Source organism: Exophiala bonariae (assembly GCF_035927105.1).
Source record: "Exophiala bonariae strain CCFEE 5792 chromosome Unknown scaffold_34, whole genome shotgun sequence".
NCBI lineage: Eukaryota > Fungi > Ascomycota > Eurotiomycetes > Chaetothyriales > Herpotrichiellaceae > Exophiala > Exophiala bonariae.
This window is the reverse complement of record NW_027042509.1, coordinates 29,168-54,392: the sequence shown is the minus strand read 5'-3', so window position 1 is coordinate 54,392 and position 25,225 is coordinate 29,168. Positions and strand designations below refer to the sequence as shown.

The following is a 25,225-nucleotide window of genomic DNA, read 5'->3' as shown; positions in this document are numbered from 1 at the left end:
CTATCGCAGACAGCCATCGCGATTACCATACCTTCTGTACGTATTATGTTGCGTGTGCATCTGGACTGCGATGGTGAGTTTGTTATTGCACTATTAGGTGGCTGAAGTCTGTTATCCGCGCCTATCTCCGGTGAAACACAGATGCGTACTGAGAAATCCTGCGTAAGTGAAAGGGATGCTTTCTTGAGCGGCGCTCGCAGGTGCTACTAGTCTGATGAGCGTGTTGCCTAAAACTGTAGCCTGAGATTCAGACCGACATGTTTGTGAGCAATTGGTCGGACCGGTTTCCCGGCCCGGCGGTTTGTGGTCACTCCAACGGGCCCGGCAACACGTCTGTGTGAATGCTTCGTGCTTCGCATGCTTTCTAACTGGCAGTACCTGGGTAGAGAGAATGCCCTAGTGGTGATCAATGAAACTGAGCGTGTGTCTGCTGAACAGGTGCCCCGGAACCTCGCCCGGCCCCGCCTTTCGACCGAGGCTTTAAGTATGGGTAGGTATCAGTTTTTACCCGTCAGCGGTGCAGATGGATAGGCATCCCGAATCGTGACTGAGGACATTACAGTCTGGCTACCGGGTGTTTGGTTCGTGCGATTGCAATAGAGCTATCAACTTCGCGAGCATGACGAAACAGGCGAAGGAGATCTTGGTGGCAATCATTGGTGGGTCCTGGGCGAATCGCACCTTTGAGTCATCAAGTCTGATTTGTTTTTACAGGTGCTGGTGGGGTTGGAGGGCATTTTCTGACACAGTTGGCGACGTTGGTGAACCAAACTCCAGCACTTAATGTCAGCTTATGTTACTTGGGTATCATTGATCGAGTCTACTGGACGTCAGACTATTCTGCCATTGACCTGGCAAATGCTCTCGACATACTCGCTGAAAAGGGGCAGGATCCGATATCTCTCGAGCAAACGATCGACTATCTGGCAAAGGCGCCATCTAAGGTGATTCTGATTGACAACACGAGCGTCCAGAGTATAGCGGACCTCTACCCCCGGATTCTAGGCTCAGGAATCAGCATCGTTACTCCCAATAAAAAAGCGTTCTCAGGCACATACGACCTATGGAAGGAGGCATTTGAGGCTGCTAGGTCAGGCGGCTCGTTAATAGAGCATGAATGTACGGTCGGAGCCGCACTGCCGGTGCTTTCAACCTTGAGGACTCTGATAGCTGCCGGTGATGACATTCATCGGATCGAGGGTGTCTTCAGTGGCACCATGACATATTTGTTCAGCACGTTTTCACCAGTTGATGGTCCGGCCTCCACAGCCAGGTGGTCTGATGTTGTCAAGAAGGCTCGCGAACTTGGCTATACTGAGCCCGATCCACGAGACGACTTGAATGGAATGGACGTTGCTCGAAAATTGACAATCTTAGCTCGGATAGCAGGATTGAAAACCGAGTCTGCGACTTCATTTCCAGTGAAAAGCCTTGTGCCGCAAGCTCTCGAGACTGTTCCATCTGCTACTGAATATCTCGAGAAGCTCCCAGCATATGATCATGAGATGGACGAACTGAGAGCCACCGCTGAGCAGCACAATAATGTGCTGAGATTTGTGGGATCCGTGGATGTCCAGTCTGGAGCACTCAGCGTTGGTCTACGGCAATTGCCGAAGATGCACCCAGCCGCGCAGCTTGTATCCTCTGACAACATTTTCAGCTTCTACACCAAACGATACGGTGACAGACCTCTCATCATAAAAGGAGCTGGTGCTGGTGGGGAAGTAACGGCCATGGGTGTACTTGCGGGCTTGCTCAAGACCGTTGATCGACTCAACTGAACGATTCGTGCAAGCAGCGCTGACGGGAAACGGGTCCTTCAATCTGGGTCCTCACTCCTTCGGCCGGCGGTGCCAGGAGATTGAACGCTGGTGCTCTCTCGAATCCCATCGAGCATCCCTAGTTCATGACTTACCCCTTCGTGAATCACAAAGATGGGATATTTGTGCTCTGATCAGAGCAGCGCTTTAGGAGCCTCTGAACTCCTGTGACGTATAGCTCATCCTGAAATAAAGATGAGTTTCTCCATCTCTCCGTCAACTGATGTTACATTCACTGCCTCGCCTGTATAGCTGTTCTCATCCTCGTCGTCGTCAGCCATTAACCTACCAAGGAAGGCTTCTATGGTGTCATCATCCTCATCAGCGCCCTCACTACCCTTGACTGCCTACAGGACCTTCCACCTTGTCTGATGATCCATTTTGGCGCCGTCTGCTTTGCTCGAAAACCACTTGAACTTGACCTTCCTCACCTGAACAGCGAACATCATCTCGCCTGCTGACTGGTACTTTCGCTTCATCCCACGCGTTTTCTGGACGCTACTCTCCAGACCGACGTCCAGCCCCAATGGCACCGGAACGGAAGCCAGTCCTTCAAGCGGCGTCGAGATCTCCCCCCTGACTTCTCGGCCGCGAGTGGCACCTTTATCAATGCTCATGTCGAAAAACGTGCGAAAGCCAGTAATGAGATAGGGTTTTTCGCCATACTCAATCGTCTTCTCGAGCCATTTTTCCCGTTAGGTCCGAGACGTATATAGTGTCGAAATACTGCCTCTGGTTCGCAACTGTACTCTTTGACTGACACGGCCGACAAATTCATAGTTGTACTCAAGCTGAGCAACAGCCAGGACGATGCATACTGTGTGAGCAGGGCCTTAAGTGTGGACGAATCCTTGTCGGAAAAAGTGAACCCGAGAGAGGACATCTCGGTGGTGAGAATCTCAGCCGATGTTGTGGGGTTCGGATCAAAGAGGTCCGCTGGTGGGGTCATTGGCCCTCGAATGCCCATCGCAGGTCTCCCTGGCGTAAACGAGGAAGCTGGTGTGATTAAGTCCACACGCAAGGGCGCTCTCGGTGTCGAAGTCCACGAAAATCCTCCCGCAGATGTAATGCTGGACCATATCATTCAAGCAAAAGCCGTCCACTTTGCGTGTCACGACTATACCGATGCCCGTGACCTCTCCAGTTCTTAACCTCGCTCTGAGTAGACCGGCGGAATCGACAGCGACGACAAATGTGGCATTGATTGTTGATCCACTATCAGTACGAGCCATCGCATTCCTGACGCCGTGGAGCCACGCGCTGGGCCCGAGCCTTATATATCTATCAGCATGCTCGACGGCGGCGACGACAGCACAACGAATGGGGGATGAAACCATTCATCCCGCAGGGGCATTCCTTCTCATAGGATTTAGCCACGTCATCGCCAAGCTATGGGACACGCATAGCGATATCTGTGTCAAAGTCGCCGAGGCGTTTTGCTCTGAGTTAGCCTCTGGGGACAAAGCGTCCACGACGGTGGTAGGGTAAGAGGAAGAGGGAAAAGGAGAAAGCACAAAGCTGTTGTTGAAGCAAGATGACAAAGAAGGTAGAGCGGCGAGGAACGCAAAGATCAGGTTGCGTTACACGTCGCGGTCTTGAAGGTTCGGGCCAACGGGATGAGACACCCGCTTGCATGAGCGGGATCTGCACATCTCGGCGCCTACATTAGTGGTAATTCAACCTTATTGATTCAAGCAAGAGATAAATTGATCGAATTGATCGTCCTCAGGATGCGTAGGCGACATCAAGGGGTTTGAGATGCATATGGACATTGGATGGAAGGTAGTGCTTGACCAAGATAATCTCCCAACCCTCCAGCGATACAACCCAGTTCTGATTCACCTCAATCCACCGGCAAAATATGCGGCACGGGCCCCTCCGGCACAATACCCTCAGGGTTCAACATGGTCAAGCTTCGGAAATAATGGCCCTTGATATGCTCGAAGCTGGTGGTCTCTCTGAAAGCCGGGACCTTCCAGTACAAATTGCGCGCCCACCTATCGATATACGGGTAGTCGTGGCGAATCATGCCCCGGTTAGTCTTGAAGAGCGAAACGTAGACGGTGTCGAAGCGCACGATTGTCACGTATAGTCGGATATCGGCTTCGGTGATCTCGGAACCGAAGTAATATGGACCATTCTTGTCGGTTTGTGAAGACTTGAGATGGGCTTCGATGCGGTCCAAAGAGGCGAACAGATTGTTCACGGCTGAGTGATATGCTTCCTGGGTTTTCGCGAGGCCACATTTGCTGAATATCGTCAGATGTGGAGCTCCGGGAAGGACGATGGCTCTCCAACACAGGCAGCAAGCAGGATGTGTGAACTTACTAGACTCCATTGTTTACATTATCATAAGTGTAAACATTTGTTTCATCGATCTGCGCCCTCAATGCCTCGGGGTACAAGTCCACATTCCGCTTCTCGGGAGGAAGAAGATCATCGAACTCAGTATAAAACATGCGAATGATCTCACTACTCTCGTTGTTGACAATGGTATCGAGCTTCTTGTCCCAGAGAATCGGCACCGAGAAACGAGCTTTATAATCTGGGTCGGCGTGGAAATACAACGCCTTGGTGCCATAGAAGCCCTTATGCAAAGGGTCGGGTGTCGTGAGTTCGGGCCACTCGACATCTTCGCCTTCACGTGCAAATCTCCAGCTGTCGGTCAGGGACATGTGGTAGTGCACTGATGTGACAGAGATGATGTCTTCTAGACCTTTGAGCTTGCGTGCGATAAGTGTTCGGTGTGCTAGGAAGAGGGCGTTGCCCGGTTAGTCGAAGGATCAGAGTAGGGAGTTTTGGCGGGCGACTCTGGCGTTCATGGAGGCCAGTCGCTCGTCCATAACCCTAACTTACCCCAGGGACAAGCATATGACACGTAGAGATGGTACCGTCCTTTCTCCGGTGGGAATCTCGCACCAGGTTCACGGGAGATGAAGTTGCGAAAAACGGTCGGCGGTCGGACCAGTTCTCCTTTGGCGTTCCAGAGCTCAGGCCCTAACGGGTTGGTTTTCTGAAAAGTCTTCGAAGTTGTTAGCCCATCGTCGGTGTCTTCCTAATTCCCATCATGCTGCAGAGGTGATAGAATTGCGGAGCATATCATATCTAATTCTGTTTGATCGCTTACCTGGATGGCCATGATCTGATATTAGACTTGGTTCCACCTCGGCCTCTTTGTCGACTTTGCTTAAAGGTTCAAAGGGCCTACGGAGCTCTCTTCGTGCTAACAATGCTGTATTATTTCTGAAAATTTTTTGAATAAGGAAACAATATCTCTACGTTCGCAGTAGTCATGCAATTAACAACTTTGCCTCAGAGTTACTGCGCGGAAAACCAATAGCGATGGTGGATCTCCCAATGGTGTCTGACACGAGGATTGTGGAACTGATGCAACTCTACTCACCAATGTTTTTCGCCGCCACGCAGTGACTGCGCGGAAAATCAATACCGGTGGTGGATCTTACGGCAGCATCTGCACGAGGCTTGTGGATGCAGACGCAACTCTACACCCCAACATTCACTGATGTTTACTATGTTCTGACAAAGACCTACCTTTAGGTCCCAAAGCTGCTGACTGATGACGGATCAAAATATCGACAAAAGTTGTGCATCCTGGAAGGGAGTTTGTGAAGAGCGCCACCATCTGATTGGTAAACTTTCTCGCACTCGGTCGAGAAGTCACGTGTCATGGATCTCAAGGTTGAAGGGGAAAACTCAAAAGGCGTAGACCTCAAGAGGGAGGAATGGGAGTTCTTGAGAGATACTTAAATCTATTTTATGATGTTTTGGTGTTGATACAAATTCTTAGAAACCGCTCAAGCGCACATGCAAAGTGCCTATACCGTAAGGCAGCGTATGATAACATTGAGGCACTGTGAAACTCAGGCGGTCTGGTCTTAGATCCTTTGCGCTCGTCAAGGCCGCTAGGAAAGGCTGCATTCGTGAAGCTTGTGCAGCACGATGAGAGATTGGATGATATGAGTCTCGAAGCTTTGCCAATATTAACCATGGAGAGGTGAAATGAGAAAATCAATATCTCTCATTAGCACTTCAACTTAATCCCCTTCCTTTTCTCATCCTCACGATGTTCAAACATCACTTGAACACCAGTGAAGAGAATAAAGCATGCGGTAAGCATATACAAAGCGCCATGCCAGCTTCCGATGATGCCATGCACAAGCCCCATCAGTCCATCTAGTCCAACAGCAAAGCCAACCAAACTGCTTGCCATCATCAAAAGAATGTTGAATGTCGCTCCCACACCACAAATATATCGATAAGCAGCGGGGCGCGTTTTCCACTTCGAGGCCGGGAATGCCATCGTTCCAAAGACTTCAGGCAGGATGAAGAAAGTTGCAAGCCAACCCCAGGTTAGGAGTTGGAGGTTGATATCGTGCCATAAGGCAACGAAGGTGAAGACGAGGAGTAAATTGATAGTTCCACGAACGACACCGACGCCTCTTCCAGGGCCGCCACCGAGTGGTATGTATACATAACGAGTAAGCCAGCGGTTGTAGCTACGGTGCCAAGACCGCCAGAAACCGAGAGCCGAGTAGTTGTCGCTCATGCATCGAATCATGTTTTCAGGAGGGTCAATACCGTCCACAAGTGCCCATAATCTGAAAAAGCGCCATGGGATCATCAGTTTTAGCCAGATGATGTGCAGGTTGAAATAAGCAAGCATGCTGAGCTGGAAAGGAGTATAGGTTGACCAGTCCGGAGATGCCTTTGATATGGCCACAGCGTATGCAGTATGTTGCATCAACTCCATGCAAAGTAACGTAGCCAAGAACCGTATTCCATATAGTGCTGTTCGGCGGGTGGTCACGGACGATGATCTGTAAGTGCACTGAGAAATGTAGTCGTTGAAAGTCATGATTGGCCCAGCGATGTACAACGGTGGATAAAGGATGTAGGCCACGTATGTCCGGTATGAGGAAAATGCAGCTGGAGTGGCAGGCATAGAGACTCTCTCTTTATCCGAGAGTGCTGAGGGATCCAATTGTTTCTTCTTGACCAAGTCAGTGAATACTGCTCAACTATAAAGAACACAAAGAGTCAAGGGTAATCATGTCACGTACCTCAAGGGGACTTCCAGCCCGAGACCGATCCAAAGACCAGTAATGATCAAAATTGAAGGAAATCATCCTCAAGACGGTAACTTTGAAAAGTACCTCCCACCGCGGCATGAGACCTCCATAGAAGTCCAAGAATTTGCCCAGGGCTGGCGCTGCAGGGTAAAAGGGTATCATTGAGTTAGCTATGCTCGAGTATCGGTAGCCTTGACCTAGTTCGTTGGCGAAGAGAATCCCAATGTTGAAGATCCAAGTTGTTGCTGGGATCGCATTTCGTGGGAGTGACGTGCCAATCTTGTAGTTGATGAACAAGATGAGAAGCACTTTTAAAGAGGAGAACCCTGTCAGAGCCACAACAAAGACCAAGGCTGAATAAAAGTCATAGGTCAGGCGATGGCGGGGCCTGATCTCGGCTTGATTGCTCCTGGATGTTGGTTTGGCCGTTTCATTCGAAGAGGGTTTGCCAGAAACAGCGAATTTCTCACACGTTCGCCTGAGCAGTGGATGAAAGATAACAAGAAGAGCCAAGTAAGGGATATTGTCCCGGAAGCCGGCATATTGGGCATCAGAATTGTCCTATTCTCTATGTATAAGCCTCGCATAAAGACAGCCGAACAATGTACATGATCAAGACATACCACTTTCCGACCGAACATCCAGCCCGGAGATAGAAGATGCTCATATTTCGAATAGTTCGGGGAGTCGGCTAATCACATATACACCCTGTCAGACCTCATGCTTTTCCATCTCACATGTCCAAGTACGATATGGGGTGTGGCTTACGCTGTGAGATGCTCACTACCGACCAGTACATCTGAGGCACAGACGTAAAGACGACCACGATGTAGAACCAGAACTCCCATCTCGGCAATCTGCCAGTAGCATCTGCAGGCAGTGGTTTCCCTCCTCTTTGGCTGTCAGGCTTGGGTTCATCCTCTTTCGCACTTGCAGATTTTATGGACGTGGATGCGGAATTCGTGAATCGCGTGTCGAGCGTTTCGAGAGAATATAACTCGCGGAGAAAGGAGAGGATGGTCATGATTGCGTATTATATATCCTGCGACAAGGCCTGTTGCCGTAGGGCGTACTCAGTTCTAGAGACTCATGGCACTTGTGCTACTTGTCGAAATCAAAGTTCTCCAGACGCAGATTCAAGACGCGTGGTGTGGTGGTCACGGTGTTCTCCTGGAAGTGCGGCTACTGATCAATACTCAGCCGTAGGAAAGCTGCGGTGGAGCAAAACCCATCCAGGTCTGACGATTTCTACAGTTCTACTAGATGGTGCTTTAACAAAGGCCGGTTACCTGAGTGCGACAACAAACCGGAGATCTCAACCACTCCTCTAGATAGAGATGTGGCGACTCCAGAAGTGACCAACCCTCGTTTTCTGACGTTGTACTTGGAAAATACCTACAACGGTGTAGTATCATAACCACTCTCGACCAGTCCAGAATTATTCTATCTCAGGTGGAAAGTGCAATATGAGCACAGGATCCATGGTAACAATATCCATTGCCGTATGCTCCCACCATGACGACCCCAGTATTGCGAACAAGCTACTTCATTGCTCTAAACACTTCCCTGGGGAATAGCCCATGCAAGCCACTTCAGAAGCACCATCTGTAGGGCACGGAGACCAGAATCATGGTTGAGACTTTGAAGGGCTTTGAGGACTGGCTACTCTTGTGTTACACTTCACTTGACAGCAAACTTACTTCTGGCCCTGAGTTTCGCGCCGACAAGCCACAAGACCCATATACCAATTACACCTCCACAAAGTAGACCTCCCAGGACAGAAATTCCTCGCCCAATCCCCAGATTGATGTATAGTGGCCGCGCAAAGATGATAGCGCCGGCTGCCAGTGCACTGCGACACATATCATTTGCTGCAAATAGGGATGCAGCATATTGTGGGTAAGTTAAAGGTAGATACATGAATATACATTGAAACCTGTTTCCAGATCAGCACCGATGATTAACGTGGGATCAGCCAAATACGTTCATCCAACATCGAGAACGTTGAGAGGCAAGGTATGAACCTACAAAATGAAGGCACCCATGGCATAGAACATGTTTCCGATAACGCTGACGATCCAATGAATATCGTGCCGCGCAGTCCAGCCGAACCAGAACATGGAGATGGGTAGCAGAAATACGGCAAACAGAGCAGGCACTAGCCGATGTTCCTGTTGACGTAGTCCACGTTTCTTGATGTCTGGTTCGAGGTAGAAATAAACATAGCAGGAGTCTGGAGATGAGAGGCGTTAATATCACGTCATCTTTCGTCTGCTTCAGATAATATGTATAACTCACAAGTTATCATGCCAAGCATACAACCAACTATAATACAAATGAATGTAAGGCCCAGTTCTCCGGGATTGAACCCGTATTTGCCGATATATACAAGTGGAAAACACTCGAAAAATGAATAGTAGATACCTAGAGACCATTTATATCAGTGTCTAGAAACATATTTGAGGGAAAGGGCCTGTATGAAGCCCTTGAGCGCCTTACCATATATCAGAGCCGTGTAAGCATTCGTAAAAAACACGGCTGGGTCTTTGATCGCAATTTCTATTGGTCGCCATAATGCTTCCAAAGCCACCTGATTGACGCTCATGTGTTCTTGATCCAGCTCGCCTTGCGATCGGTACATTGAGCTACCTGTAAGCTTCCGCAATCTCTGAGCGCGACGGAGCAAGATGTTTGAGGCGGAAGTTTCAGGAAGACTGGTGAACATCAGGAGTAGGATTGGCGCAGCACCCCACAGCACCTCCCACAATGCCCAACGCCAGCTTTCGGCGCTGACCGAAAAGCCCGACAACACCGGTCCAAGTGCCGGTGCACAGAAAGATGCCGCAACCCATACGGTGAGTGCGTAAGGTAATTTGAGAAGGCCATACATGTCGCCCATAGAAGCACCACCAGTGGCTAAACAGGGAGAACCCATGAAACCTGTCAAGAATCGCAAGACTAGGAGAGAAGCATAGGAATTCGCCAATGCGGTTGGAATGCATAGTATCACAAATAGAAAGAAGCTGATGATATAGGGCGTGTTGCGGCCAAGAGCAGGTATTTCCGACAGTGGTGAAAAGATCTGTAGTTACGAATTTAGTTCAGACACCCAAGCAAGAAGTACCAAAGTTAGACAGCAACAACACAGAAGCTGTACAAGACGTACCATTGGCCCAGTCCCGTATCCAAGTACATAAACACTCAGTCCCAGTGCTGCTTTACTGTTCCCAATACCGAATTTATCCATGAGAGGCAGTTCGGCATTTGTGTATATCGCGCTGCCAGCATAAACGATGAATGTATACGCCCCAATGATGAAGCTGGCGTATGCCTTTTTCCAGGAGGGCCAATTTTGGGGATTTTCAGGATCATCCGTTGTGTACCAATCTACCACAATGAGCCCATCAGAAGTGCGCTGTGGTTCGACGATCGAGGATTGCCTGCGCTCGATGGCTTCTGTTTGTTCGATATCGAAACGTTCGCGGGAGAAGGGAGCCGTCTGTTCTCGAGTTCGAGGACGACTGACGGTACTTGTTCGTGCCAGTGTACCGTGGGATGTGTGCGACTGAGCCGTTGCAATTGTGCGCAGATCATGGAGGCTTGCGCCATTGGCGTTATTTTCCAGGGAATCATGGGTTAGGTTCAGACCTGAAGTCGGACCACGGTCACCCGTTTTTTCTTTCTCTGGGTCTTGGGTATCCGGTGACTGGAAGGGAATTACAAAACCGGGGTCTTCCTCTGGATAAGGGAATGCTCGATTGCTGCTCACAAACCGGACCAGTCGTCCAAGAGGCGAATCCCGAACAACACTTTTGATTGCTGTCTCTTTCATCATCATCATCCGATCAACAACTACACATACACAAAGAAAGTCAAGCAGGTCTTAATGTCGAACAAAATGCAAAGATATGATGCATTGGCAGTACTTACCATCCCAATTACTTATATATCGCTATCTTCGCACTCTTAGGAGTTCCAGGCATGCCCTGCTCCTACATAATGCAGTTTTGCAAGTAGTTCATCATGGGTCCACTACCGGACCGGGTGGGTTGTCCCGATGGCCGAGCTCTGTTATGGTTGGCCAGGAAATTTCCTTTCCCAGCCTAGCGGGCTCTATTTTGGCTACCGACGTAATCAAGAGCCAATAAGTCCTCCCAGTTCCCACCTGGACGTCCCAATCTATGTCCTTAACGCGACATCGATACTGGTGCTGGCTTTGTCACCCGAGGAGGCCTGTGGGAGTGGTAGTACTTTCTCGAATTATCCAATGATGAGTACTTACCGGATGGTAAGTCAGCAAGCAACGACATCAGTAATCCATTTTACCAATGCGAACGTCGCAATTTACCTGAAGGACGGGCGTTAACTTTACACACAGGCATCAAGGGAGAACACGTCTTGGTGCAAGATTCCCGTTGTACGAGAAACTTATGTTTTGTAATCTTTCTGTGTGACTAACAAGTCGAGTTTCCTTCACCGACATAAAAGCGTCATGTCCAGTCCACGGAAAGTATAGTGCCTCCGAAGCATCAAAGATTTCAAGGCACTTTCACAGATTATCCCACAATTCGATCATACTTGATCAAGAATGTCGACAAACACAGTCTACCTGATCACCGGTGCAGCTCGTGGTAGGTCACTTGGGCAATACGTGCCTGGAGATAGCTTCTAAACAGTCCTCAGGCATTGGACGAGGTCTCACGAAGGCATACTTAAGCCGCCCAAATCATACAGTGATTGCAGCAGTTCGGGACGTCGGAACGGCAAAGGCGAAAGAATTGCTCGCTCTTCCTAACGCTCAGGGGAGCAAAATCATTCTTGTGAAGATTGAGAGTACCTCCGAAACAGATCCAAAGGATGTGGCTGCATCCCTGGGCACTGAACACGGCATCGTCAAGATTGACGTGATAATCGCCAACTCCGGGATTGCCAATTACTACGGTCCGATAATCAGCACGCCCGTTGCAGAGCTTCGAGAGCATCTTCAAGTGAACACGATCGGGCCTATCATTCTGTTTCAGGCAATGCTGCCATTGCTGAGAGCCTCTCCCGGGCCGAAATTCATCGTGGTCTCATCCATCATAGGCAGTATTGCAAGTCTGAAAGAGCTCCCTGTCCCAGCGAGCGCATACGGAGTCTCCAAGGCTGCCGTCAATTATCTCGTCCGCAAAATCCATTTTGAACACCCAGAGGTGGTGGCGTTCCCGATTCATCCAGGGTTTGTCTAAGGCTGATCCAAGAACTTGTTCGATACACCAAGGCTAATATCTGCACAGATTGGTCCAGACGGATATGGGCAATGAGGGTGCCGTGAAGTTCGGCTTTGAAGGGGCTCCGGTGACTGTTGCTGATAGTGTAGCCGCGATAACTTCCAAGGTAAGTGGATTTAACATACAATATGGCAGTCTGCATGGAAACTGACTGAGTCTCTACAGATCGACTCGGCTGATCGTGAGGTGTCGGGGACTTTCGTGTCTTATGACGGGACGAATCCGCCATGGTAGATAGAACTGATATGGATCGTCTGAGTGGATTAAGGAGGGGAAAGTAACATAGAAACTGTGCGCTCGCTGGAAGACCATTCCACGGTGTTGGTGTTCTCTGAGTTGTTTCAAGATCGATGGCTTTGACCTCAAATTACCATGGCCTGGCTGACTAGGAAAATGTTCCCAACTTGATACACAACTGGACCAAATGCGAATCCTGGATTAGCCAGTAGTAAGAATAGTTTGAATCAAGTACATGCCCTTTCAAGCAATTTTTCCACAATTTTCGTTTTTCCATGTGACCACAAACTCATCTTATTTGTTCCCACCGCGCTTATAGGCACAGAGAATCTGCTGTTTGTAGCTAAATTTTCATGGCAGAATAATTGGAGCACTACGCATGCGAGACTCCGCCCAAAAACCCACCGCTTCCTTATTGAGCACAAAATCCAGCCATAGAAAAGAAGTTAGATGTGTCTCAAGCTGTTGCCAGGACACTACCCCAATGTCGGAAGCCACCCAGCAGTATTGACGGAGGAACCATGAGCGATGAACATCGCTGCCGTCACTGATGCCACCGAGCACCACTGCCCACAGCAAGAGTCTGAAGTCACTTGATTTTCTCGGGAAGAGATGCTTTTGACTCTCTTCAACCACCAAAGTTTTGAGGGCAGTGACGTATCGGCTCCCAACACCGCTAGATGGTGGAAGTGGGAATACTATCATGTTGCTGTAGATCAGAAGACAAAGTCGGCATAATTTGTACAGATACGTGCCTGCTGGCGATATGCCTTTTGGATCCTGTGGGAGTGAGAGTATCCTATGTTGAATTCCATTTCGGGCCTGAATGATGTCCGCAAAATCTGGAGTATCTCTCCCGCCACGATGGAATTGGTCGAGTGCGAGGTTGAGACGTCTCATGAGGGCAATGACGTCCATCATGGCCGGCTTAGACGGGAGAAAAGAGAGCTCCAACAATGACATGGCTACCTTTGACGGAAGAGCTCTAGTTATTTCTAACCGAAGATCCTTTGTGGCATCGCCAGTGTCATACTTTCCAGAGAAAAATGCCTGTTGAGAACGATTGATGGCAGGAAAGCCTGGCTTTTCCCCAATTATCGAGGCATGGATGATACACAAGCTGAATTCGACGTATTAGCCTGGAAGAGTTCGCCTGTGGATCTGCGAGACATGTTGGTGGATGGTGTACTTACAGTTCACAGATCTCGGCTAATCCAAAATCTTGATAATTTTCCCAAGGTGCACCTTTCAGATGAAGCAACCTCCAGAGCGCCAGATGGTGTGCAGATGTCAGTGATTCATGTCCAAGGATATGCAGAAGCTGTGCCTTTGCGAGAGGTGATTGAAACTTGGACTGTCTGGAGTGGGCCTGCTTCAGGAAATGGTCTGGATCCCCAGCTGCCATCACAACAATAGCACCAATCAATTCTTCCGATGGGAACCCCTTCATTTTAGCGAGCTCTTGGTTGATCAGGCGCAATGTAGCCACTCGGTGTGTAAGGAGGAGCTCTTTGTGGGCCTCGGTGACTCCCTCAGGGCCAAGAAGGAGCCAATAATTGCCCACCACGGCCATCGTATAGGCGTAGTATGCAAGTTTGGAACTATACATTGCATGGAGCTTCACACGGTTGATAGGATTTAAAGCACTACCTCCTGGTCTGGGGATCATCGCATGCCAGAAATACCGGAACCCTTTGCGGTTGGCCGTTAGCCTCAGAATCTAAAGTCGAGTCGTCCTTGTTCATCTTTCACCAAAAAACTTCTCAAACGCGACAGAGATCACGCTCACTGAATGTAAGCTTTCGAAAGCTGGGGCTTCTCAAAGCATAAAGCGTCACTGTAACGTACCGTGATCGATAACCTCATGCACGATAGGTGATATGGTACCGACCGGCAGGGTTGCGAAGGGATCTTTCCTTCCTTGCCCAAGAACTGTCAGGAGATTAACTGGCCTGTCATTCTTATACAAAGAGCGTACTTTTTCTAGAGGCGATATCTGTACGGCCGAAGTTGAGATTTGTCCAGCAGGTTGGATACGAACCGGACGGTGCCGCCGGAATACAGCCTTGCTCAGTCGCGTATTTCGATTTGACCGGACCTTTTCGTGGTCGCGTTTTATCTCTGAGCTCTTATCAGAAGACGTATGTATCAGACCGACCAAGTCCTGGTGCTCGTTGCAGTCTACATCATCAGATCTTGGTGAGGGCGACAGAGCCATTTCCGACGTATGCTAATGTCAGCAATTTCCTGATACTTGGAGGAGCATCTCCATGGCCCTGGAGGAGAGGAATACAGCGGCATTATTAGGACTTCCAACACGGTGTTCGGCTACAAGAACTCCAAGACCGACGCAAGCACGGATCCACCGAGTGTTCCCCGTCAGGTAGTGGAATTGTAAAGGAAGACTCTCATCGACCCATGAGGTACAATCGACCCTCGGATTAACAAGCCTTGCCATACCGTGATCGCGACTTGACTAAGTAGGAGTTCTGCCGGTATCACTCCAAGCTCTTCATATGGACACCCTGTGGTGATTACTTCGTTTCGTGCGCAACTATGACCCACTGCCTACAGTTGCTGGCGATTACCTAAAGGTGTTGCATATATTCCTGAGTAATCTCCGCATCAGAATCTAGATTACCTGTAGGTTCTGCATTTAGTGCTCTGATATAGACCTCCATACTCGACACATGCTCAGTACTAGATCCACGATGACAGCACTGCGGCTCGTTGATCCCGCGTTTGGGATTGAGTATCAATGATTCGTCAGAAAATTCCCGTATTTGGTTAGCTGGGGAGCCTCGCGGCTGGATGCGGGGTTCCTTATTATTCCAGTTCCACAGTTCACTTCACACTGTAATCGAGCACGACAACCTCCCACCATCGAACACTTGGTTCTCCATCAACATATTTGGCTCGCCCCTGTGAAGATCACACCCAGGGACTATCTCGTCAGTCGAAGAGCGGGGTCGACTCGAACACATCGAGGCATTTGACGGCTCAGCTTGGGTAAGCCACCAGAAGTATCATTTCACAAGATAAAGCAATATCGTCTTCGACGCAGCATCAGTATCGAGATAGCCGACACACCACCATGGCCAAATCCACTGGAAAAGCCGCGACGAGAGGCACTCGCGTAATTTCCACTGGCAAGACAGCAAGCCATGAGGGAAAACTTGTCTTCGTCCCCATCGAATCGCAGCCTAGCACGTCTCTGCCTCTGTCTCCGTCCATACGGCCGACGAGTCAGAAGCATGCCGCACTCGAAAGACTGCCAGATATGCCTTTGTCAAACTGGGCTAAACCGTTTACGTCGGTGCAGCGAAATGACATAGGACAACGTCTCAGTCGCTTCAGACTCGAGAGAAGTGATCGGTATGCCCGGAAAAGGAGGCCATTGGTGTCCAGTAAGTACCCTGACATCTGCACCCATGTCCTTTCAATTTCTCACGATGCCGTGGTAGAATCTAGCGATCACTCGACAGGTGCCTCTGAGCCCAATAGTGCTTCCACTCTTCCGTTAGAAAGACACTCGCAGCCGCACATCTCCCTTCTCGATGCCACAAGTACATACCGACGAGATCACTTCACGGTGTTCCCCGTAGAGGACAATGATTTGGTCCAGTCATTATTCGCATTTTGTTGGTATTCCAAAGTCAAAGGCTCACAGCCGATGCTAATGAACACAGATTTGAATGATTTGAACAACAAGAATCTTGCAAAGAATCCCAATAGAGATTTCATTCCCATTGCGCTGAGTAGTGCAGCGTGCTTTCATGTACTCATGGCGACTGTATTGCAAGTACAGCGAGCTCAGGGTCGGCCCGCAGATAATTGTTTTTGGTACCACAGAGGAGGAGCAATCGCATCGTTGAACAAGGACCTTTTAGGTGCCGAGTCGCTGATCACAGATGCGATGTTTTGTGCAGTAGGAATGCTGGCGTACGTCGAGGTATGATCTGGGGTGTCGAGACGGATGAATACCGTGTGACGCAGTTGACGAGTCTCTCTAGAGTCGAATACCGGACCTACGATATCATTCGGCAAGTATGCACATCGCTGCATTGGACAAGTTTCTCGAGCTCAGAGGCGGTAATCTCAGCGTGGAGCTATACGGCATGCTTCTCAGATTGTCAATTTGGTAAATCCAAGTCCCACATCCTCGGTCGCCTGAGAAGTTTGCAGCTGACCGAGCTCTTGCAGGTGCGACATCAACCCCCCTCTGACTGTACCGTCTGCACCAAGTCCAAGGCCATTAGATGCTACCAACTCACACGTTGAACTCCATGTCAGACAATGGGGCTACACTCCATTCGCAACGGATATATTCGAAGATATTCGCAAGCTGGTGGCCTTGAGAGAGGAGTTTTGTTCGGAGCCCGAACCTCGTGAGAAGCGTCGGGAGAGAAATTTCGCATATCATAAGTTTGTCTCCCGCTGCTTGCGCCGAACATCAAGATCACTACCGCAAGTCCTGGCTGTCAACACGGCAGAAACAATCGTGCTGCGGTCTATTCGTTTGGGTCAGATACTTTTTATGTACACCATCTCTCCTGCAATGTCGGTATCGGGTGTCTACAGCCGATCTATTGCTGAAGCACTGCGACTGTCCTTAGAGCAGCCCAGCCCACAGAATGGTGATTCATTGTATTGGTCACCGGAAGTGTTATGCTGGCTGCTTTTCAATGGGGCCATAACGATACAGACCAAGGCGACCCAGCAATGGTATTTCCGCCGTGTGAGAGAGTTCCTGCGCTCTCAGTGCATTTCCTATTTCAACCAGGTAGAAAATCTCCTGCGCAAAGTGTGCTGGTATGAGGACCAATTCGGTACAGCTTGTCGGACGCTCTTCCGGGATCTGGTGCGCGCAGCTGGGAGTGAAGCCGCTAAGACGGGCCCCTTATAGTCAATCCTCCTAGCTACCTGGTTAATTGGTGGGGCCGACTCAATCAGTCAATGAAGCCTGTAGAGAGTAATATCCCTCCAGAGTCTCCAAATATGGGGATCTAGAGGCGTCTCTAAACGGCCAAAGCAAGCGCCCGCATCCCAGTTGATTTGGAAGACTGACATTCAATTTTTTTGCCCTTGGTCACAGTGGCCACGTTGTCTCAGCATTATAAAACGATCGATGCGATATTTTCGTTATGGTTGAGGTATCTATCTGTCAAGCCAAGTCACATTGATTCCATCGATTTGGTTTGAGGACGATATATCATGGCTAGACGTACAGAATGCTGCGGAGTATGATAGCATCAATTCCTGTCGCTGATTTTGGTCCCCTTGAAATTCCCACTTCAAAGCGTTGTTGGGTTCAAAAAATCATCATTCGATGGCATTGAATATGAGAGAGGGAGTACCCGCCATTTAAGCCTGAGGTGGAAACAGACACCGCCCCTCCATCCCTCCATCAACAGAAACATTTACGCCTGTTAGATGTCCGCTTAAAGTTGGACTGCTGACAACCACAACTTGGTTCGCAATATCAATTGGCAGTGCGGTTTTCCGTAAAGGAGTGCTGGCCAGTGCTACTGCCATGAGCTTTTCATTCTTCGTAACTTCCTCCACCAAAGGTGTCTTGACATAACCGGGATCAACGCTGTTGACTCTCCCTTTTGGTGCTATTCTGATAATTTCGTTCTTCAGACTTCTCGTGAGACCATACATCAATGCTGATTTTGTGCTTGAATAGTCGGCATGGTCTGCTTCACCAAACTTGCCTGCAGTGCTTCCAATGAAGCAGATGCTGACAGGCTCTAATATTTGTGCAGATTTCCCACGCAGACGACGCAGAAAGTCGCGACACAAGAGAAAGGAGCCATCAAGGTTGACAGCATGGGTATTTCGCCACTGAGAGAGCGTCATATCTGCGAGCTCGACTGATTGTGTCGGCCACACACCATGATTGACAATTAGGATCTGAACTGGAGTGCCATACGCTTCCTCGGCTGCGTCGAAAAGCTTGACGATATCGTCCTCGCGAGTCAGTTCTGCTTGTATTGCTTTCAAGCTGGATGAACTGATCTCGGAGAGTTCTCGTTGAGAGCTGTTGTAATGGGCAGAGACTTTGGCACCAAGCTGGAGAAAGCTGCGTGTTACCTCGATTCCGATGCCCCCAGATGCTCCTGTGATTAGGACATGAACGCCTTGGAGGCCAGTATCTAGTGCCATGGTGAAATGAAGAAAGGGAGCGCACTGGTCATTCAGAAACCGTGATGACGATGGATGATGAACATAAAAGCGCGCCCTTTCGGATGAACCTCGGGGAAATCCAAAGAACTCCGGAAAAACAAGCAGTAATTCTGCCGCTTCACCCAACTTCACCAAACTTCTTGTCACCCTAAATTCATACAGTTGAACGCCTTCCATTCATTGATGAATGTCTTATCAGAAGGCCATGGCATGTCATTAACGAAGGAACAGACAACATGACGAGTCTCACGTATGAATTAGGGATATCGCGAGCAACGTGACCAGAGTCTAGCTGCTGATTTGCCCCGTTGGAGCGACGCAATTTGGGTGCTCAAGGCTCTGTCTTCAATTTTTTCCATCAACATGTGAGCCTTGCTGGTAATGAAGAGCTATCAGGTTGCTTCAATGCAGAAATCGATGTCTTATTGTTGCTCAAATTCCACATTCACTGTCAAACTTTTTGTGGCGCTATTGGCCGAAGAAGACATCTCACCTCACCTACAGTGAATCTTCATATGTTGATTTATTGACAACATTCACTGCACACAATAGGATCGATGCTACCCCTGTCAACAATGCTATTCATCTACTTCACTGACATTCTCTATGGGATTGCTAGCGGGGCCATCTCAACCACAATGCCCTCGTTATTTCTACACAATGCTGACAGTCTTTGCAATTTCTCCCACAAAGGTTTCCCCATACTGATCTCCCTTCTCAAAGCCATATTCTTCTTCATATCCCTTCCAAAAGCCGCAGGCCGGCCTCCTTATGTCTTCTTACAATATCACTTCTCAAAATGTCTTTTTACAATGCAAAAGAGTCCTTTTTCATGGAAGCTCTGGCTTCAACCATCCGCCCAATTGTCGAGATTGTCCCACTGACCGACACTGATGTGTTTCAATATCTCGATGCACATCCAAAAGTCCTTCAAAAGTACTTTGAAGAGCGTCAAGGACTCTTGAAGTCGTTCAACAAGCCCGCCACTGGTGATCAATGTGTGCTCTGTGGATTCGGGGCACCATGCAAGCAGCAATTGTCCTTCTCGAAGACTGTTGTCATTGCGGAGTCAGCGACTGTCGATGAAGAGATCAATGCAGACGAAGGAAGCTTCTCAGAGCACGGGCTGGACCCAGCTCTGTGGGAGGTCCCAGATTTCAGCACCATCTGGACTCCGACATTTGATCTCTTCCCTGACTCCTTTCCCTCCCCACCTGTCTCTCCCTGGGCCGTCCCCGCCTCCCCTTCAACTGCAGCAGCGACGGCCACCGATTCTCTCCCAGCCAAACCTACCAAGACCATCTCGAAAGTCTTCACCCTGCCTTCACGTCCAGCAACCAACTCTGTTCCATCTACAGGCAGCAACACCATTCCTGCAAGTCGCAAGACTCCATCTGCAAGTGAGAAGACTTTTCCTGTCAGTGGCAAGGCTCTCTCTATAGCTGGCACGACCCGTCCTAAGACTGGCAAGACACTTCCTCCTACCACATCTTCTTCTTTGCCTCAGTCACACTCAACGACAGCCAATGGCCCTAAGAAGCAAAGCAGGAAGTGGTCTCCCGAAGAGGAATCGTCCTGCATCGAACATATGAGCGCAGTTGTGAAAGAAGGCATCATTACGGGCGAAGCACGTTTTCGGGAGGCAGGAAGACGAATGAAAGAGATCGATGGTTTCGAGAGAACAAAGTCAACCGCGATCAAGAACTTTTGGAACCGCGTTGGTCGTGCGCGTTCTGGAATTGATGAGCGGAAGAACAGAAATGCACCTTTGGCAACGTCGCAGCAAGGCAAATCAGCCAAATTATCAGTGCCCAAACCATCGCAGAGTCAACGAAAGACTCCCACTATGCACAGAAGCCGTTCTTCAAAGCAGGAATCAGACTCGGATTCAGATTCGTATGATGAACAAGATCTCGTCTCACCTGATACCACAGTCAGCCCTCCAACAACTCCTGGCAAACGTACTAGAAGATCTATCCTTGATAGCGACTCTGAATCTGACTGGGAATCACAACTTGAACAGCAACAAGAACAAGCCCTTTGGGAGCCGGATGATGATATTCTGAATGCAATTGCCAAGGGCGTGAGGCCACGAAAGCAGGCTCGAACTGGATATTAGACCCATCTCCAACCCAATCATCGGCGGTCTTCCATTCACTGTGCTTCACTCGTCTTGCTTTTCTTTGCAAGGGCCACATACAGGTTTTCAACACTTTTTGCCAACCTCTATGACGGAAATACTTTTTCCACTCACTTTCATTCACAATCACATACTTTCATTTAAGATCACATACTTTCATTTAGAGCTACAAGATTCTAAATCAATCTTTTTCCCAATACCATACCACAGGTCTCACTTTCAGGAAAGAGTTGAGACAAGTGAGGGTTTCTCTAAGCATGACCTGGCAGGTCCAGTCATGAGGAACAGAAGGGAAGTGGGGGGAAAAGGTGCAGTCACGGGGGCCAGAAAAGGATGTCATTCAAGGAATTAGACATGCGTTATTGGGAAAAGGTATTGGTGATCAAGTTGAAACACATCTTGTGGGTGATGTTTGGAAAGAAATGTACCCAAGCATGATCATCAGAAAATGTAGCTAGCCTTTAAGGAAACCCCGGATATCACAGTGTCTTGACTGGGATGAATACATACTAGCTTCATTGCATTGCTTATACATTCTTCCCCTACCAGTAGATGCAGATCAATCATCTCGGTATATCACCTGCCAGAGTAATCCTCAACATCTGTCTCCTAAAGCCATGGTAATCATTGATCGGATTATGCTGAACGCACCGATTGTCCCAGAACGCAATACTCCCTTCCTTCCACACAAACCTGCAGGTGAACTCGGGCTTGATCTGATGGGCGAACAAATAATTCAGAAGAGGGGCCGACTCCTCCACAGTCCAACCATCTAAATGTGAGGTGTGCGCCACATTGACGTACAGTGCCTTCCGTTTTGTCTCGGGATGAGTACGCACTACCGGATGAGTAGCCTCGAGTGTGTCTTTCGAATTGCTATTGCCACTGTCGCGGATCCGGTCTTCACGGGTTTTGCTTGCATCCGCTTTTGCAGAAGTGTTGACTGCCTTCAGCCCATCGAGCGTCACCTTCAGCCCCTTTGAGAGCGCATCATATGCAGCATACTGGTTGGCGAACAAAGTGTCTCCTCCAAAGGGCGGGACCTCCTGCGCCATGAGAACAGATCCCAGGGGTGGTTCCTCGAAGTAACTGGTGTCGCTGTGCCAGATACCCCCGAAATTGATCGTTTCGTGCTCTTGCTTGAGGACCTGGATGATCTCAGGGAACCCTTCGATGCCTTTGACGAAGGGATATTCAACTGGCTTTCCGAAACTTGAGGCAAATGTAAGATACTCTTTTGGGGAGAGATGCTTGTCTCGGAAGAAGATCACTTGATGCTCAAGAAATGCCTCCCGGATCTCTTTCACGATCCCGGGGTTCTCGGCCAGCGAGCTGGAATGGATGTCCACATCATGGATCTCTGCTCCCAGTGAACCGGCTATGCGATGAACTGAGAAATATCTTCTGCCAGGAGGTACTGCATGCGTCACCGATGTCCTCGACCAGCTTGGCTGAGAACAACCTCGGGCGCGCAACAGTAGTCTTGCGAATGCCATCCGATTCGCTACCTAAATGAGAGGTCGATACTGACAACGAGCAATCATGATGGTGGAGTCAACGAGACTTGCAAGCCACAGCACAATTGAATCATGATGAATGTCTTATGACGATCATCTACGCTACTTCCTCCTCGGCCTTCCATACCTAAGTAAGTCTTAATCGCAGGGGCGGATGCCAACGCGAATGGGGGACCCTGGCAATCAAATCGTAGATGCGGGGTAACGGATTTGGAGAAATGCTTGATAGTCCGTTTATGGCTTAGTCTGATCAAACGCTCCAAAAGCAGCAGCTGTTCATTCCCAAATTGGATTCTCTGCAAACTGAGCAAACTTCCATTCGCGGCATCAGTTCCTATTGCGAGCAGCACAATTCGATTCGACATCATCCCTCCAAGTATCTGCACCACTGACAGTCCAACGACAAGGGCCTCAAAACTGCCTTGCTCGTGTACTTTTCGGGCAACCATGTCAACGGTCGATATTCGATTTTCTTCAGCCTTGATATTGGCCAATTGTCACATCCAGTCTCAAATACACATCTAATTCATATTTTGCGACATCACTTCACGTCCCTTCGCATCACTACATGCACTCATCAGGTTCATCCACTTAAGTCTGAGATTGAACCTCTTCGACATGTCCCAACAACCTTGATCAACTTCCGACCAATCTTTACAGCTCTGATCTGGCAGTTTGCAAACAAAATTAAGAAACAGATCAATCCCCCCTCACTTTCATACCTACGTCCCAAACTATGGCTCTCGCCATGCAGTCCACCATGTCTTCGGCGCAGGACGCCGATCTGATGGACATCGACATCGATATGGATCTCGGTGAACATGTCACAACCCTTGACGAAGAGTTCCAGCTCGAAGTACGGGAAAACACGTCCTTCTTAATCCTGACACCACATACTAACTCAAGCCCCGCAGGAAGGCGAAGAACCATCTTTTGTACCAACAGGCGCGCAAGTCGCTCAAGCAAATTCGGACCTAATACCTGCCATCTACACCGAGGACCCTGGTCTCGAGCCCCAGTGGAATAAAGTTCACATTCGAGGTGTTGATGATCTTCACACTCGAGACATCGTAACATTCGCTCATGATCACTTTGGCTCGGATCAAGCTGAGAAACCTGAGGTGTACATCCAATGGGTTGACGATACATCCGCCAACATCTGTTTCAAGGATAGCGAGACGGCGAAAAACGCACATCTTGCGTTCCTCCAACGCCCCATCTCCGCCCAAGAACTCATCAACGCCCCCTTCGAACTTCGCACCGCCAAACCTCTCACCACCAGACCGGCCAGTATGCTTGTGGTTCGAGTCGCGCAAGCTCAAGACCGGAAAGCAAAGAATGCAAGAGACGCCAGCCGATACTACCTCCTTCATCCAGATCAAGACCCCACCGACCGGATGCGGCGCGAGTTCGCCAACAGTCGAGGAGGGGGGAGAAGTGACAATGGCGACTACAGACGTCGACGCTTCGATGATCGCGAGTACAGGAGAAGGAGAGATAACGACCATGACGCAGGCGGGGAAGATTTTTCGGCAAACATGTACGATGACGCTCCAGCCACCGATGGTGAGCCCACAGCACGCGGCAGGGACCTATTCTCTCGTGTCAGCAAAGGGAGAAGACGAAGTGCCAGCCCTACGGCCAGAACCCGGAACAGCGATGAAATCGACATCTCCGACTCCGAAGACGACCGCACCCAAAGGCGACGCACCAACAACGGCTATCGAGACCGCACGGACCGCTCATCCCGCAACAACGCAGGCAAAGAGCTGTTCGGCGACTCCGGCACCACGACTCGCAAATCGCAACCCGGCAGCGGCGGTCTACACTCAGATCGCATAGAACTCTTCCCCTCCAAAGCCAGCACAAACACGCACCTCGACACCGACACATCCATGACGACAACCCCGTCGCGCCCACAAAACGACCCAGCCAACGTGCGCGCCAACGCCGCGGCCGCCAAACGCCTGAAAGCAGACCTCCTCAACGCCGCGCAGACTAGCCCACGCGGGGGCGGCCACCACCGGCGCAGCCACGCCATGGACGCGAAGAACGCCGAAGACCTCGCGGAGCGGTTCGGGCGCAAGAGCATCTCCCTCGACAGCACGAAATCGCTGCGCAATAATCTGCCCAACAGTGGAGTGGAATTGTTCCCATCCGAGGGTGGCGGCGGGGGTGGAGGACTGAACATCAAAGGCTCAGCCGGCAATGGGAATGGGAATAGCAACGGAAACGGAAACGGCAACGGCTTCAACATCAAAGGCTCAGGCGGCCTGAGCATCAAAGGCCGCGCGGACGTCAAGGAGCTGTTCCCTGGCCAGTATGACCGGTCTGGAGGAAATGCGGGTAAAGAGCTGTTTGATCAGCCGGTGCGTGAGCGCCGACAACGGAGGCAGGCGCGCGACCTATTCGATTAAGGTCCTGTCCTAGAAGACAATGGGCCAGCACGGAATGGTGTGGCGGGAGAAAGTCCACAAGATCGAGACCGAACCCGTGAGTGAGAGGGAGCACACATGGACAGAAGCATCATGTATATTCTCCGTGAGGAAGGGAGAACAAGGACTTGGAAAACACCGACTGCTATCTCTGACTTGGGCACAAAGCAGAACCCAGAGATGCTTTTCTTTTTGGGTATTACTTCTCATGGCATCATGGTAGATACTGCTTTTTGCCTTGTGCTTTTTTTGCGTCTTGCTTCTGGCGCATCAACCATGGCTTTTCTGGACTATGATGCGATATTGGCGCAACACAAACGCAATCTGCTTGGAAAGGCCTAGATTGGCCACAGAAGTAAAAATGGATCCATACTAGATTTCCCCATGAGATATACCTAGGCGGAAATAGGAAATGGAATAGTAGGGTCCCCCCCCCCCGGGGGGAATGGAGTAAATGCCGAAAGAGATGTGAATACCTCCGTGGGTGACTCCTGACTCCTGACTCGAGGCGGTATTTCAGCTTAGAT

The 25,225-nt window shown here is 49.7% G+C and overlaps 12 protein-coding genes across 12 annotated transcripts; 6 read left to right on the top strand and 6 right to left on the bottom strand.

Moving 5' to 3' along the window:
* Nucleotides 1-619: 619 nt before the first annotated feature.
* On the top strand, nucleotides 620-1,781 carry LTR84_008849 (uncharacterized protein; the record flags this gene model as incomplete). The annotated part of the gene is made up of 2 exons (XM_064852393.1): nucleotides 620-659; nucleotides 715-1,781. The coding sequence occupies 2 exons, from the start codon at nucleotides 620-622 to the stop codon at nucleotides 1,779-1,781; spliced, it is 1,107 nt and encodes a 368-aa protein (XP_064701368.1).
* Nucleotides 1,782-3,663: 1,882 nt separating this feature from the next.
* LTR84_008848 (uncharacterized protein) lies at nucleotides 3,664-4,959 on the bottom strand (the record flags this gene model as incomplete). Its single annotated transcript, XM_064852392.1, has 4 exons — nucleotides 3,664-4,069; nucleotides 4,149-4,569; nucleotides 4,677-4,842; nucleotides 4,948-4,959. 4 exons carry the CDS (start codon nucleotides 4,957-4,959, stop codon nucleotides 3,664-3,666), a joined length of 1,005 nt encoding a protein of 334 aa, XP_064701367.1.
* A 903-nt stretch (nucleotides 4,960-5,862) lies between these two features.
* On the bottom strand, nucleotides 5,863-7,934 carry LTR84_008847 (uncharacterized protein; the record flags this gene model as incomplete). Its single annotated transcript, XM_064852391.1, has 4 exons — nucleotides 5,863-6,831; nucleotides 6,902-7,471; nucleotides 7,534-7,601; nucleotides 7,679-7,934. The coding sequence occupies 4 exons, from the start codon at nucleotides 7,932-7,934 to the stop codon at nucleotides 5,863-5,865; spliced, it is 1,863 nt and encodes a 620-aa protein (XP_064701366.1).
* Nucleotides 7,935-8,934: 1,000 nt separating this feature from the next.
* Nucleotides 8,935-10,742, bottom strand: LTR84_008846 (uncharacterized protein; the record flags this gene model as incomplete). Its single annotated transcript, XM_064852390.1, has 4 exons — nucleotides 8,935-9,143; nucleotides 9,209-9,334; nucleotides 9,410-9,992; nucleotides 10,077-10,742. 4 exons carry the CDS (start codon nucleotides 10,740-10,742, stop codon nucleotides 8,935-8,937), a joined length of 1,584 nt encoding a protein of 527 aa, XP_064701365.1.
* Nucleotides 10,743-11,498: 756 nt separating this feature from the next.
* LTR84_008845 (uncharacterized protein) lies at nucleotides 11,499-12,414 on the top strand (the record flags this gene model as incomplete). Its single annotated transcript, XM_064852389.1, has 4 exons — nucleotides 11,499-11,541; nucleotides 11,594-12,128; nucleotides 12,187-12,286; nucleotides 12,346-12,414. 4 exons carry the CDS (start codon nucleotides 11,499-11,501, stop codon nucleotides 12,412-12,414), a joined length of 747 nt encoding a protein of 248 aa, XP_064701364.1.
* Nucleotides 12,415-12,768: 354 nt separating this feature from the next.
* On the bottom strand, nucleotides 12,769-13,990 carry LTR84_008844 (uncharacterized protein; the record flags this gene model as incomplete). The annotated part of the gene is made up of 2 exons (XM_064852388.1): nucleotides 12,769-13,537; nucleotides 13,611-13,990. 2 exons carry the CDS (start codon nucleotides 13,988-13,990, stop codon nucleotides 12,769-12,771), a joined length of 1,149 nt encoding a protein of 382 aa, XP_064701363.1.
* Nucleotides 13,991-15,511: 1,521 nt separating this feature from the next.
* On the top strand, nucleotides 15,512-16,375 carry LTR84_008843 (uncharacterized protein; the record flags this gene model as incomplete). The annotated part of the gene is made up of 1 exon (XM_064852387.1): nucleotides 15,512-16,375. The coding sequence occupies one exon, from the start codon at nucleotides 15,512-15,514 to the stop codon at nucleotides 16,373-16,375; it is 864 nt and encodes a 287-aa protein (XP_064701362.1).
* Nucleotides 16,376-16,466: 91 nt separating this feature from the next.
* LTR84_008842 (uncharacterized protein) lies at nucleotides 16,467-17,323 on the top strand (the record flags this gene model as incomplete). The annotated part of the gene is made up of 2 exons (XM_064852386.1): nucleotides 16,467-16,558; nucleotides 16,621-17,323. 2 exons carry the CDS (start codon nucleotides 16,467-16,469, stop codon nucleotides 17,321-17,323), a joined length of 795 nt encoding a protein of 264 aa, XP_064701361.1.
* Nucleotides 17,324-17,781: 458 nt separating this feature from the next.
* LTR84_008841 (uncharacterized protein) lies at nucleotides 17,782-18,585 on the bottom strand (the record flags this gene model as incomplete). The annotated part of the gene is made up of 1 exon (XM_064852385.1): nucleotides 17,782-18,585. One exon carries the CDS (start codon nucleotides 18,583-18,585, stop codon nucleotides 17,782-17,784), a length of 804 nt encoding a protein of 267 aa, XP_064701360.1.
* An 820-nt stretch (nucleotides 18,586-19,405) lies between these two features.
* LTR84_008840 (uncharacterized protein) lies at nucleotides 19,406-20,725 on the top strand (the record flags this gene model as incomplete). The annotated part of the gene is made up of 1 exon (XM_064852384.1): nucleotides 19,406-20,725. One exon carries the CDS (start codon nucleotides 19,406-19,408, stop codon nucleotides 20,723-20,725), a length of 1,320 nt encoding a protein of 439 aa, XP_064701359.1.
* Nucleotides 20,726-21,309: 584 nt separating this feature from the next.
* LTR84_008839 (uncharacterized protein) lies at nucleotides 21,310-22,242 on the bottom strand (the record flags this gene model as incomplete). Its single annotated transcript, XM_064852383.1, has 1 exon — nucleotides 21,310-22,242. One exon carries the CDS (start codon nucleotides 22,240-22,242, stop codon nucleotides 21,310-21,312), a length of 933 nt encoding a protein of 310 aa, XP_064701358.1.
* Nucleotides 22,243-22,999: 757 nt separating this feature from the next.
* LTR84_008838 (uncharacterized protein) lies at nucleotides 23,000-24,680 on the top strand (the record flags this gene model as incomplete). Its single annotated transcript, XM_064852382.1, has 2 exons — nucleotides 23,000-23,119; nucleotides 23,178-24,680. The coding sequence occupies 2 exons, from the start codon at nucleotides 23,000-23,002 to the stop codon at nucleotides 24,678-24,680; spliced, it is 1,623 nt and encodes a 540-aa protein (XP_064701357.1).
* Between the last annotated feature and the right edge of the window lie 545 nt (nucleotides 24,681-25,225).